The sequence below is a fragment of the Ziziphus jujuba genome, chromosome 3, assembly GCF_031755915.1.
Source record: "Ziziphus jujuba cultivar Dongzao chromosome 3, ASM3175591v1".
NCBI classification, from domain to species: domain Eukaryota; kingdom Viridiplantae; phylum Streptophyta; class Magnoliopsida; order Rosales; family Rhamnaceae; genus Ziziphus; species Ziziphus jujuba.
The window spans coordinates 6,496,307-6,510,194 of record NC_083381.1 but is presented as its reverse complement, the minus strand read 5'-3'; the positions used below and the strand labels follow the sequence as shown (position 1 = coordinate 6,510,194).

General features: G+C 26.9%; 1 protein-coding gene across 7 annotated transcripts; it reads left to right on the top strand.

The window, feature by feature from the left end:
- Positions 1-1,423: 1,423 nt before the first annotated feature.
- On the top strand, positions 1,424-7,463 carry LOC107408963 (uncharacterized). 7 transcript variants are annotated; one of them, XR_009638361.1, is made up of 9 exons: positions 2,596-2,656; positions 4,218-4,341; positions 4,488-4,597; positions 4,971-5,561; positions 5,650-5,766; positions 5,867-6,207; positions 6,614-6,762; positions 6,861-7,104; positions 7,204-7,463. XR_009638361.1 is itself a non-coding variant. In XM_060815922.1 (7 exons), the coding sequence occupies exons 2-7, from the start codon at positions 2,627-2,629 to the stop codon at positions 6,278-6,280; spliced, it is 1,386 nt and encodes a 461-aa protein (XP_060671905.1). In that variant the 5' UTR covers positions 1,424-1,579; positions 2,596-2,626; the 3' UTR covers positions 6,281-6,361. The 7 variants fall into 7 exon arrangements, 5 of the variants coding, with proteins under 5 accessions (XP_060671905.1, XP_060671908.1, XP_060671907.1 ...); XR_009638360.1 differs by lacking the exon at positions 6,614-6,762 and having other exon boundaries at positions 7,204-7,458; XM_060815922.1 differs by lacking the exons at positions 6,614-6,762; positions 6,861-7,104; positions 7,204-7,463 and adding an exon at positions 1,424-1,579 and having other exon boundaries at positions 5,867-6,361.
- Positions 7,464-13,888: the final 6,425 nt, after the last annotated feature.

The window sequence follows — 13,888 nt, the reverse complement described above, 5'->3', positions numbered from 1 at the left end:
TTAACTTGGTTATGTTGGTTTAAACCGCTTAATGACATTAATATAATTAACATCATACAGGTAGAATCTCTGTGAGGGAACAATTCCTATCACATTGCATAGAATTACAGGGATTAAAAATTATTATTTATTAAATGCTTCAATTTTGAAACACATATTTATCAAAGATTTAACTAAATTCTTTCTATAATTGAAATTTTTTTTTCTACAGCATAATTAAAACTAATTATTTTAAAAGCTACTGTGGAGGATATCTCTAAGCCCAGAAAACCTATTTCTTTTGTCAATCCTACTTAATAAGATTCACTATTAGAATTAGATGGTTATTTACCACAATATCAAATTATTTTTATCTTTAAACAAGTTCTAAACTACCAGTATGTGAGATTGGGAAATTGGATAGGTAGTAATTCGCTTATCAAGAAAATATTTGCCTATGATTTGTCCAGTATCAGTATTTAAGCACTTAAAAGGCACATTCAAGTGCATGAAAACACTCATGTAAGGATATGAATGTGGATCTTAGATAAAAGAAAAGTTAATCGGATAGGTAATATATATATATATATATATATATAAAGGGCAATTTGATATTATGTCAATTTAATTTTGATTATATTATAGCTAAAATTTAAGGAGAAAAACTTAAAGCAAACCTAAAAAAGAGACTTTTGTAATTAGCCTATAATTTACTTAGAGAAAAAATTTTAATAAAAATATCAAAGATTACAATAGCAGTAAACTCTTCATTCTTAACATTAAATTTTAATAACTTTGATTTCCATTTTTATTAATTGGAAAGAAATCAAAACAAAAGTAAATATAATAATGTTGTCATGCAAACCCGGCTTTACCCTTTTTTCTTTTTTTCTTTTTTTTTTTTCTATTTGCATTAAATTTTACATCTTCTTTTGTCATATATGCTTTTTTTTTTTATTTGCATTAAATTTTACATCTTTCTTTTGTCATATATGCTCATAGTGAATATTGGAATTTTTTTTTTTGTTCTTATTAGATCATTAAATTTTAGACACGTTTACTCACGAATATGGCCCATTGACATTTAATTCTAAGCTTAAAGTTCAATGATTGTACAAGACAAGGTTTAAATTTTCAAAAGGTAACAATTTAAAATAAATAAAAAAAAATCCAATCCTAATCACCAAATTAGATGTGGACCAATCCCATGCTTCACGCTCCATAACTAAAACCACAGTTCACAACAACAATCCGCAATAAAACTTACATGGGCTGGGCTCCACCTTAGACAATCTTTTATTCACGTGGCATCTTAACATTGGAGAGATGCATATCTAACAATGTCTGAATTACGGTATATTATAACTCTAAATAATTAAAATATCCTCAAATTTCTTTTTATTTACTAAAAATAACCTTCTCAAGCACAAAAGGCCAAAGCGAGTGTGAACCAGGCGAAAAAACAAAAACCAGATTTTGGAAGCTGCCTCCTCAAGAAAAAGAAAATAGTCGACTTCCTTTACGAGTAAAAACGAACGAAAATTTTCCCACATTTTCCCGCATTTTCTCGGCTATTTTTTTCTGGAAAGTTCCCGATCAGGTACACTCTCAACATCGCCTACTCAAGTCTCTCTTTTGACTTCATTTTTCCATGTAAACGACTTCAAGTCTTAGCAAGTGTGTTGGGGTTGAAGAGCAGGTCAGATTTTGAATTTTCGACTGGTCGAATCAGCTCCGAAGACGAAATTCGGAGTTTTTTTTTCTTTTTGTTTGCTTATTGTTGCTTTCTGAGGTAGAAAACTGAGGGGTAGTAGTGTTTAGTTTAAAATAAGGAAAGAAGAGTAAATTGAAGTGTGATTTTTTGGTTTTTGCTGATGTTCTTGACCAGAAATTTGAAATAAAATTCGAATATAGACCAAAAAGGAAAACAGATATGGGATTTTTACGAATTTAGAAGGTGGGTTTTTCCCCTTTTTTTTTTTTTTTTTTTTTTGGTTTTTTCTCCCTAAAGCATTTTTTTATTTTTTATTTTTATTTTTTGCGTCCTTTCTTTGCAGCCAAACTGAAAGTCACATTTCATGCCTGAGATAAAATATATATGAATATCTAAACAAATTTAACTGGTTAAAGAAATATAGTGACTAAAGGGATGGAGATTAAAAAGATTGTAATTCTTAGATGAGTTTGCTAATTTTTTTGATTATTTGAGCAATTTAATGCTGACCAATAGTTTACGATGTACCATATTCCAAGTATCTGTCTTTTAGAAGTTTGTGTAATGCATTAAAAAAAAAAAAAAGGAAAAAAAAAAGCTTATGTTATTCTAAATCATAAAATTTACCCTTCTTACGGGACTTGTTATATGGCTAACAATTTTTCGATTATTGTCATGTGAAAAGATGCCATTATTTACCCTAATGTCTATAAAAAGTGCAACTGTTAAAGAAAAAAATTGATTATTGTTAATAAATATGTTCGTGCATTGAGGTGCTATTGAATAGAACCGAGTTCGTTGTTGGATTAGCCTGCAAGATAATGGTGCTCACAAAATACTTAATTATCATAAACCTTGCCTGTCATGTGCTCTGTTTTCATTTTAGTTTAAATGGTTTTCAGATGATGGCAACTAAGGAAAACGAAGGTTTCTATGAGAACCTTTCAAGAAAAGAGCTTCAAAGTATGTGCAAGATTTGTGGTTTGCCTGCTAATAAATCACATTCGGATTTGGCAAAGTCACTGGTTGCCTTCTTAACAAATAATGGAGACTATTGTCATTTCCTCCTATTTCAACTGTTTTAGACACGTGGATCGGTATAATTAGTTTTATAGTTTTTGAGTATATTGTATCCAACATTTGAGAGCTTAGTTACATCACTTAATTTGGGAATAAATTTAAGTAGCATCTAAGCTGTGAGCTTTTGGGAATTCCTTCTAATTTAAAGGAGTAAATAATGAAATTGTTATGAAGTCACTCATCTCGGCCTGAGTTCCTCTCAGAAACCTTATCTTTGTTCAAAGGAACTAAATGATTTCTCCAGATTTTTTTTGTGGTTGCGTAAGTTCTTTTGTGAGCTTGGGCCTCCGTTCCTTCAAATTTGCCTTACCTTTCAGAGGTTTGGACCCCTTCGAAAGATTTCTCCAAACTCTGAGGTTGCAAAACTTATTTTTTGAGCTTGGACCTCCACTTCTTCAAATCTACCTTGTCTTTCCGAGGTTTAGACCCTTCTGTTAAACATAAATTCTGGATATCTCTATAATGCTTATTGGGCTTGCCTCAGCTTACAAAATTGCAAGCTTTTATGTTTTAATAGCTTTAATCATCTTGCTTAGGTGCTTGAATAAACAACTTTTTGGGTTAGTTAAGAGAACTAGGAGGAGTTCTAAAAGAGAGTAATTAAGAAAAGTCCTTAGAAGAATCTAAAAATCAAGAAGATGGAGTCTAACTTTGCTAAACTCAATGTTACTCAAAAGCTTTTCTTGTTAGATACTTGGAACAGAAACTCAAATTTGACTAAATAAGGTTGGTAGATAGCTTGAATGGGTCTTACTCTGGTGAATCAGTGTCTCTGGTTTTAGTTTTAATTTATCTGCTCTCTCTCTAGCTCTCTCTTGCCGTCCCCCCACACTGGTAGAAGTCATATTGAACTTCTTCTTGGATGCTAATGGTGCTGCAGATGAAATATTAGTGTTTTTTTTTATTTTTTTTATAAACCATATGGAGAAGGAAAAAATGGAATTAAACCAATTCTTGGTTCACTTCACTATTTGATAACAGTTTTTTATTTGTTTCATTGAGTGCAAAAACAATTTTTTCTGGTGATTCGAAAATGATCAGAAAAATGTGTTTGGTGTAGAATTTGAAAATTATACTTTGTTGGAAAACAAGAAAAAGATTGCATAGTAGAGGATGAGATATGCTTTTATTTTATTTTATTTTTAAATGTCATTTCATTTTTGTTTCTAGAATTATTGAAGTGCTGAAGTATTTTCAAGCACATCCATTTGCCCAAGTTATTTCATGTTTTAAAGTTTGTTTTGTTTGTTGCTTTTTCTCTCATAACTCTGAGCAAATTGTTCTGCCTACCAAACATCAAAACAAGACTTGCATTATGTCTACTCATTTATTGTTTTCTTTCCTGCCTTACTGTACTTTTTTCTCATATATGTTTCTGATTACTCATCTTGATTGATGAAGTTGAACTACAAAGCCAATGTTATAATATTTGACAAGCTTGCAGAAGAATTTAAAATCAACATCGTCCGGAGAAAGGATGGGTGGAATTAACAAGGATTCACTTCCTGCTTCTACAACACAACTGCAGTTTGGAGCACAGTTAAACTCCATGGCGGATACCAGTAAAGGTTCTAAATAGTTGCTAACTGCCTAAAAATTTCTACGTCACATTTTATGAACATATCTATGATAATATTTTGGTTCAGTTTTCCTCACTTTTCAGGAAAATGATGTACAAATGCTTGTGAAAATTGACTGGATGCTTATGTTGCAGATAGCTATGGATATATCCTGAGTTCCAGAGAAAGAGAAATCCAAAGGAACACTCAGACTGTTAAATCCAATGAATTTGGCTGTTGCCTAGAATCTAAGACTTATGATAAGGTTTGATTCTTATTTTATATATATATATATATATATAGTTGAGGTTAGAGAATTACAAGTGTTACACTAAAACATTCCTCCTATGTATCAGTATACTTTTCAGCTTCTTATTTTTATATGATTGCTTCTCTTTTCTACACTCCACCTGGTTGCAGAAAATTATCAAGTCTGGCATAAGTGAAACTTTTAAAATAGCATATTGAAAATGATAAGGACGTGGATACTTTTTAAGTCTGGCTAGTTGTTGTCTGTTGTTTTCAAAAGGAGTCTGTTACATGTTAGTCTTTTTCTTTTTAGGTCTTTCCTTCTCTTTATTGTATTACAAGAGTTTAAAACATGTACTCATGGGATTTGTCTGCATCTCTACTCACAGGAAGTAAGAAATGGTTCAATGCATAATTCCAGGAAGATGTCTCGCTGTCAGTGCAATGGGAATGGTTTGAATTACAGCAAGGCCCTAAAAAAAGGCTCTGGTGAGAAATTGACTTTACAAAAAGATGGCTTAGTGGAAAATATGCCCCAAATTAGAGAACTAGATATTGGTCCATGTCCTGTAGGAGCTGCTTTTGCTTCCCCCATGGAAAGTTCCCGAAAAGTTCCTTCCTCTTCTTTTGAGTTTTATGTCAGATCAGAGGAGGGTATCAATCTTTATGTTGATCTGAATTCAAGCCCATCTGACTGGACTAAGAGATTCAAAAATGAAGTTCACATTTGTGAGAACGTACAAAGTAACAAATGTCAAAGTCTTGATTACGTTCTTGGATGTAGGGATGGAGATAAAGAATTGGAACGTTCCTTTTTATGTGATATAAGTGCTGACCAAATCAAGGATGGACATGTACATACCAGATCTTCCTCAAGTTCAAAAATAAAAATAATTGATCACATGGACCTTGCTTCTCTTGATCAACCCGAGGAAGGTGATAGACGTTTAATTTCATCTGCAATTCTACCATGTAGCATGGTATGCAATTTACTTTTACTTACATTTGACTATATGCATTTTTTATTTTAATCACATGCACTATTAATATTTATTGTAACTTTCGTAGCAAATTGAAAGAGGCACCCAAGATCATATAGACCAAGAGGATCTATGGACACGGGCCCGGATGGGGAAAGATGGAAAATACGCGAATGAAAAAATTGAAAATTTAGTGGAAAAAATTGTGAGTATCTTTATTTATGATTTTTTTGTTTAATATATTATTATTTAGTTAATTATTGTAACTTAGTAAATATGGTAATCATTTAATAAATATATTGTAGAATGCACCAAGGAAGAAGGCAACGGAAGGAGAAATTTCATCTTCACCTCCGGCCGATATTCTTACAGAAGCTGTGGGGATAAAGGAGTCTAGAGATTGGTTTAGGGGTCGAGGCAAAGGGGCGACTAATTTTTTCCACAGCCTTAAGCAAAGTTCGCAAAAAAAGAATGAGTCCAAGACAAGTGAGAGAATTAGGAAGATGGAGAGATTGATTTTTGGTCTTTTGGAGATCATTAAAAACAAAGACAATGTTGAAGAAATTAATAAGTTAATATCTACATATAAAAATCTTACAGGCCATGCCGATGATGTTATCCCTCAAGAGATCCCATCTATTTCTAGGTTTGATGCTTCTTGTATTCATTCATCACCTATGACATTTTCTGAGATTTTGACAAAAAAAGAAAATTTATAATTAGCATTAATATATATGTTTAAATAATAATAATTTTGTTATTTTTTATTATATATGTTTATTTTTGTAATTGTTGTTGCATGTGGTCTATTCGAAATGGATAGTTTTCGTGTTTTGAGTATTCTTATTTATGTCTATTAAAGTATGGGTTCGAGCCATAGGGGAAAAAATATTTCCATATGAAGTATACATACATATTTTTCCATATTAATTAGTTTTTAACTTTGTAATGTGTTAAATGTAATCTTGCACAAGGCAGTGTAGATAATATAGTAGCACGTGATATTGTGGTTCCTTCTAGTCTAATGGATGTGTGTTATGGTGTTATGCTAGATGTTCAAAATTTGAAAGGTACCGTTGACGAGGTGATTACTGGAATTGCATCTTTATCTATTCCATTATTTGATATTACACGTGTCAGTGATGCTAAAGGTGCATTTCTTGCATGGTCCAAAGATCTAGTAATTTTGCTATCGAATGAGGTACTGTTTGATGCAATTGAATATAATAATTAACATATATGTTTTAAATAATTTTGTTTTTGTTATATTTCAAATTTTGTTTATGTTAATATTTATAGGGAAGTTCGAAAATGTCACATGTTGAAGATAATCAAGGTGGTGTGGTGATCCCTTGATCATTATCCTATCGATCCGCGAGTTGCTATGATGGATCGAGGATGTCAAGAGCAACCATGTATGGATGTTTTACATGAAAGAATGAGTCATGGGGAATGAATGAGAGTTGTGCATATCGAAGAGCAACATAATCGAATTTTATTATATGCACAAATTATCTTCCGAGTGCATCGTATTCTACATAAGGTAATTTAAATTTAAATGCGTTTATATCTAATTTTTCAATTAAATTAATTATGAATATCATTATAAAAAACAATGTTTACTTGTAATCGGATTATGCAGGCAATTATATAATGGGTTGATAAGCACAAGATATTAAAGGGATTATTGTTTTGTTCATTCCGAATTGGTGCACCGGTTGGTCATCCAAACCGTTATAAACGAATGCTAAATATATTAAGTAAATGGCAAGATGTAAGACAAAATCAGCTATGGTTTTTTCTCTATTGTGTAAGGTATATTGGATTAAGTTTTAATTGAATTATTTTGTTACATTATTAATTTAATAAAATCACATATTAACTAATAAATTATTGGTGTTTTTAGCAATCATTGGATGTTAGGTGTTGGTGATTTATATCGAGTAGTAGAATAATTTTATGATTCATTGAAAAGCATAAAGATCTTATTAATAAGGGTTTAAAATCTTTGTTCGATAAGTAAGTTAATTAACTATTAGGTTTATTTAATTAATTGTATTTATATTGAATATAGATTTTCATAATATTAAAATAATTATACAATATTTATATTTGTGTTGAATGGAAGCAAAGGAAGACATTCGAAAAAAAACTTTGATGGCAAAATACTAAAGTAATTATTATATTTAAAGTGAACATTAGTAGTTGTTAATTAATTTATATACTTGTTGTCTTACGGCATGTAGAACTTTTTATCCAATGTCACATTTAAATTAATGTTTGCAAATTTAGACTTCTATGCAGTTTGAAAATACTAAATGTGGTTACTATATTATGATGATAATGAGGGATATCATTAAGAAAAATGTACCTTGTCAAAACTTAAAAACAATGATAAATTTAATGTTTTCATATACTTAATAATAATTAATATTTATTTATTTGGTATATGTGTTAACAATTTTTTTCGTTAACATAATTTTTTAATATGCAATATGACGATGTCACTTGGATATAAGAGGATGTCAACTAATTTAGAGGTGAATGAGCATCATTTATGATCTCAAATATGTTATCTCAATGACTATTTATGCATTGTAGTTTAATAGATTTTGTTTGTACACATAAAATAGTTTATCAAATTGTAAAAAATCTTACATGAGTTAGTATTTAATTTATTCAAAATATAAGTTTGTTATGCAAATATTCATCTTAATTTTGTTGTCTTCTATTTATTTTGCTTCAACAAAATTCAAAAACCATTAAAACAGTTATAAAAAAAAGAAGGAAAAACAATAGGTGAAGCTTTTACCAAGCAAACGCGTTGCCTATTGTTTCAAACTAAAAAAAATAACATTTTAAATGTAATACTAATTTTATAAACAAGTAAATTATCATTGAAATACAAATAAATTGAACAAATAGATTAATAATTTTGCTTCATATTTCTAATTAATTTGTTTCATACAATCTTGTTTCATGCAAAAATGAAAAATAATTTTGCTTCATATATATATTTTTTGGTTAATTCTTTTTTTCAAAATTTATTGTTAAAACAAAAAAACCAAAAAGAATAAAAAAAAAACCCTAAAAATAAAGATTGTCAAAACATAATCCAACATTGTCGAAATAAAAAGCCAAATAAGAAAAAAATGAAAAAGAAAAAACCAATGCTTTTTGTTGAAAAAGTGTTGGCTTTTCAAATTTTTTTTGTTATTTTTGTTTTTTGTTAATTATGTCAAACACTTATTGTCAAGGCAAAAAAATAAAAACAATAAAAAAAAACCAAGATTGTCAAAACATAATCCAACATTGTCTAAACAAAAAACCAAAAAAAAAAAATTTAAAAAAGGAAAAGATGACATTTTTCGTTGAAAAAGCGTCTGCATTTCCCATTTTTTTAATTTTATTTTTTTTGTTAATTTTGTTAAAAATTTATTGTCAAAACAAAAAATAAAAAACAAAAAAACCAAGATTGTCAAAACATAATCTAACATTGTCAAAACAAAAAACAAAAAAATATAAAAAAAAAAGTTAAAAAAGGAAAAGCTGACATTTTTGTTAAGCGTTGGCTTTTTAATTTTAAATTATTTTTTTTTGGTTAATTTTGTTAAAACTTTATTTTCAAAACAAGAAATAAAAAAAGTAAATAAATAAACCAAAAAATCAAGATTGTCAAAATATAATCCAAAATTGTCCAAAAAAATAAATAAAATCGGAAGAGGAAAAGCCAATGATTTTTGTTGAAAAAGCATCGACTTTTATAATGTTTTAGTTAATTTTTTCTTTTTTTTTAATTTTGTTAAAATATTATCAAAACAAAAAAATAAAATAAAAATAAAAACTAAGATTGTCAAAACATAATCCATCATTGTCCCCAAAAAAAATTTTGAAAAAGGAAAAGTCGACACTTTTTGTTGAAAAAGCATCAATTTTTATAATTTTTTTGTTAAATTTTTTTTGGTTAATTTTGTTAAAAATTTATTGCCAAAACAAAAAACTAAAAAAAAAAAAAAAAAAAAAAAAAAAAAACCAAGAAACCAAGATTGTCAAATTATAATCAAATATTGTCCCAAAAAAAAAAATGGAAGTGGAAAAGCCAGCGCTTTTTGTTGAAAAAGCATTTGCTTTTATAATTTTTTTGGTCAAATTTTTTGTTAATTTTTTTTGGCTAAAAATTTATTTTCAAAATAAAAAAAACCTAAAAAACCAAGATTGTCAAAACATAATCCAACATTGTCAAACAAAAAGTATCGGTTTTAATAATTTTTTTCTTAATTTTTTAAAAATTTATTGTCAAAAAAAAAAGCAAAAAAAAATTAAATAAATAAAAAAACAAAGATTGTCAAAACATAATTCAACATTGACAAAGCAAAAAACAAAAAAATAAAAAGAAAAAAATGAAAAAAGAAAAAAAGTTGATTTTTGTTTGAAAAGCATCGGTTTTTACAATTTTTTAAATTTTTTTGGTTAATTTTTGATTTTGTTAAAAATTTATTGTTAAAACAAAAAACAAAAAAATAAAAAAAAATAAATACAAAAAAAAAAGGGAAAAGGAAAGGCCAATTCTTTTTCTTGAAAAAGCTTTGGCTTTTCAAATTAAAGGCAAGCTTAGGCGATGCATGTTTAAATGGAAGCGTCACCTATTTTATTTTTTTAATTTAATTTTTTCAATTTTTTATTATATATATTCATATAATTATTTATATAGAGAAAGATAAATTGAAAAATAAATGGTTAGTGAATTAGAAAGTACATAAGATACAGAAATTTAGGCTTTATATATTTATTGATATCAGGCTTGTGAAAGCCTGAAGACACGACATTTTGTCCATTAAGCAAACTACTATTAACACTTTGTTATTTGTTTTGTAAAATAAAAAATTTTATATTAACTTAATATCTACATTTAAAAGGTTAAATATAGTGTGTGAAATATTGGTAAACAACGTAATATACTAATTAACTTAATGAACCAAAAATTTACAACTTTTTTTTTTTCAATATTGTAGGCTATTTTTATTTTTTTCAATATTATAGGCGATACTAATTAATTAGTATATTACGTTGTATAACCAATATTTCACATACTATATTTAATCTTTTAAAAGTAGAAAAAAGCGTCGACTTTTATTCTTTTTTTTTTTTAAAGTAATATTTTTGCAATTTTGACTTATTCTTGTGTTCACATTTTTAACTTAATTTTTGCATTTTAACTTATTTGTTTGATAAATTTTAGAACTTCAATTTTTTTTTAATGTCAATACGTTAGACAACTGTTGTGATGATGAAAGCGTAGCCTAATGCTTTGAATTTTCAAAAACACTAAAATTTAGGCTCCTCAATCTAGCAAAAATTTTGCTTTCTATTGCAAGAATTATTTAAGTTAAAATTGCAAATAAAACAAATAATAAACATTGCAAAAAAAAATAATAATATTGGCACACAAATAATATTTGCTTTTATTTTTAATTTAATTTTTTTCAATTTTTATTTGTATATATATATATATGCATATAATTATTTAAATATATATAGATAAATTAGAGAATAAGTGATGAGTAAATTAGAACAAAGAATTTTATGTTGATTCAATTTTTATGTTTAAAAGATTAAACATAGTGTGTGAAATCTTAGTAATACGATGCAATATACTAATTAGCTTTATGAAGAAAAATTTACAATAATTTTTTTTTAATTTTTTCAATGTTATAGGTGATGCGTTTGAATCAAAAAGCATCCCCTTTTTATCTATTTTCTTTTTAAAAAATAATTTTTTTCCAACTTTGATTTATTGTTGCGTTAGCATTTTTAATTTAACTTTTGTATTTTTAACTTATTTGTTTGATAAATTTTAGGACTTCAAATTTTTTTTAATATTAATACATTAGGTGATGGTTGTGATGATGAAAGCGTCACCTAATGCTTCGTATTTTCAAAAAACAAAAATTTAATGTCTTCAATCTAGCAAAAAACTTGTTTACTATTGCAAAAATTAATTAAATTAAAACTGCAGACGAAACAAATTATAAAATTTCGACCAAAAAAAATAAGATAAGCTTAGGTGATGCATTTTTGAATTAAAGTATCGCCTATTTACCTTTGTTAATTTAATTTTTTTAAATTTTTATTAATATATATGCATATAATTATGTAAATATAGATATATATATATATATTGAGGAATAAATGGTTAGTGAATTAGCATGGTAAATAGGATACAAAAATTTAGGGTTGATATATCTGTGGAAATCAAGCTTGCAAAAATCTGAAAACAGCAGTGTGTCCATTAGGCATACTGCTGCTATAACTTTAATCAGTTTCGTAGAATAAAATATTTTATATTGATTCAATTTCTGTATTTAAAAGATTAAATATAGTGTGTAAAAATCTTGATAATACAGTATAATATAATAATTAGTATTATGAAGTAAAAATTTACAAATTTTTTTCAATGTCATAGGCGACGCTTTTGGCGTTAAAAGCGTCAGCTATGTCTTCCTCCTTTTCTAAAAAAAAAAAAAAAAAAATTTACAATGTTGACTTATTGATGTTCAATATTTAGATACACTTATATGAAATATAAAATGCAAGAGAATTTTAAAATTTATAAATAAAATAAAAAATATTATATGCTTATTTAATATAGTTAATTCTTCTTCATACTTCTAAAATTAAATAAAATAAATTTAAATTTAAAAATAAAATTATAATGGCGGACGCTCTCGTCACAAAACATCACCCAATATGTATCATTTTAACCGATGCCTTGTTTATAAAAGCATCGACTAATGTTTTTAAATCATCTATCCTTTAAAGCCAAAAAAAAAAATATCGCTTATTTTTTCTATTTGGCTACGCTTTATTTTCGCCGTTTTTTAAAGTGTCATATATTTTTGGCATTTTAACAGATGCTTTATCTTCACCGTCGCGGTTTTTTTTTTTTTTTTGCCGGTGTTTTTATTTCGTAGCGTTGCGTAATTAGTGTCAACAGATCACTAATTTCACATAGTGACTATAGAATTCATAGTATTTGCTTCATATGGTAAAGAAGTTGAATGGTCAAGAAATTTATTCAAAGAATTTCATATTTGTCCTAAATTAATGTGATTTATGTTTAAAAACACCATGATAGTGATCAGTGTCATGTGAAAACCCTTTTAAAGGCATATAATCAAAATTACAATAGATAGTGAAGACACCTAAGTTTAAAATATTTGTCTCATTTATTTATTTTGTCTCAATTTCTACAATTAGAATTTTACTTCATCTTAAAATAATCATTTTTTTTTCACTTATAGTTTATTTTATTTCATTATTAATGTTTAAATAAGATGGGAAAAAAAAAAAAAAGAGGATAGAATATTTGGAATTGGCTTAAGGCCTCATTTGGTATTGCTTTTGATGCCTCAATACCAAGTATGAAACAATCATGCTGAAAAAGTTTATTCAGCGGCCATTCTAGCCTCATTATTCAAACAATACCCCTATATTATTTGAACAACAATAAAAAATTTATCAAACTAGATATTTTGCTTTCATAAATTTTGTAAAAATCTTTTCAATCCAAAGTTAAAATATCTTAAGTATAAAAACAAGTAAAAATATAAAATTTAGTGAAAAAGCAAAATAGTTTGAAATAATATGTACCTAATTATCTAATGAATATAAAAAGTCTCTAAGTCACTTACCATATGTAATTAAGATTTGTTCTTCATGTTTCGATACTAATTGAGATAAATGCTTTTACAATTCAAACTTAGTATTTTAACTTCTGAAAATTTACCAACACATAAAAATTGACTCAACATATGCACATAGATTAAAATATCGAAATTGTCCATGAAATTTTCATTTTTCAAGCATATTGAAAAGAAATATACCTCAAAAGCGGAAGCGGGTATAATTTCTATAATATCCACTGAAATTTTTGATATTTCTCCATAATTTTCATGAAAATTTTCATTATAATATCCACATCAAATCTTTCACAATTTGGTTAAAAATCCATGATTTCCATGGAAATTTCCATAAATTTCTATATAAATTTTAGAAATTTCTATGATTTTTTTTTTTTGTTAAACTTTTTTATCCAAAATTCTTATAAATATTATTGATGTTTAATACAATTTTTTGCCAACTAATTATTGATAGTTTTTATTACCTTTTAATTGTCTTCTAATAATTAGTCAAATAAAAATAAAAAAAAATTCACATTTAACAAACAATGTCCAAAATTATATTAGATAAGTCTACCTATCATATTTTTAAAGAAAATTAGTATAACAAGTTATAAGTTTACTTATCTATTATTATTATTTTTTTAC

Coding starts and splice junctions, on each gene's coding strand:
- LOC107408963 (XM_060815922.1), top strand. CDS start 2,627: ATGAGAACCTTTCAAGAAAAGAGCTTCAAA. Junction 4,598..4,970: donor AATCTAAGACTTATGATAAG/GTTTGATTCTTA, acceptor CTCTACTCACAG/GAAGTAAGAAATGGTTCAAT. Junction 5,767..5,866: donor AAAATTTAGTGGAAAAAATT/GTGAGTATCTTT, acceptor AATATATTGTAG/AATGCACCAAGGAAGAAGGC.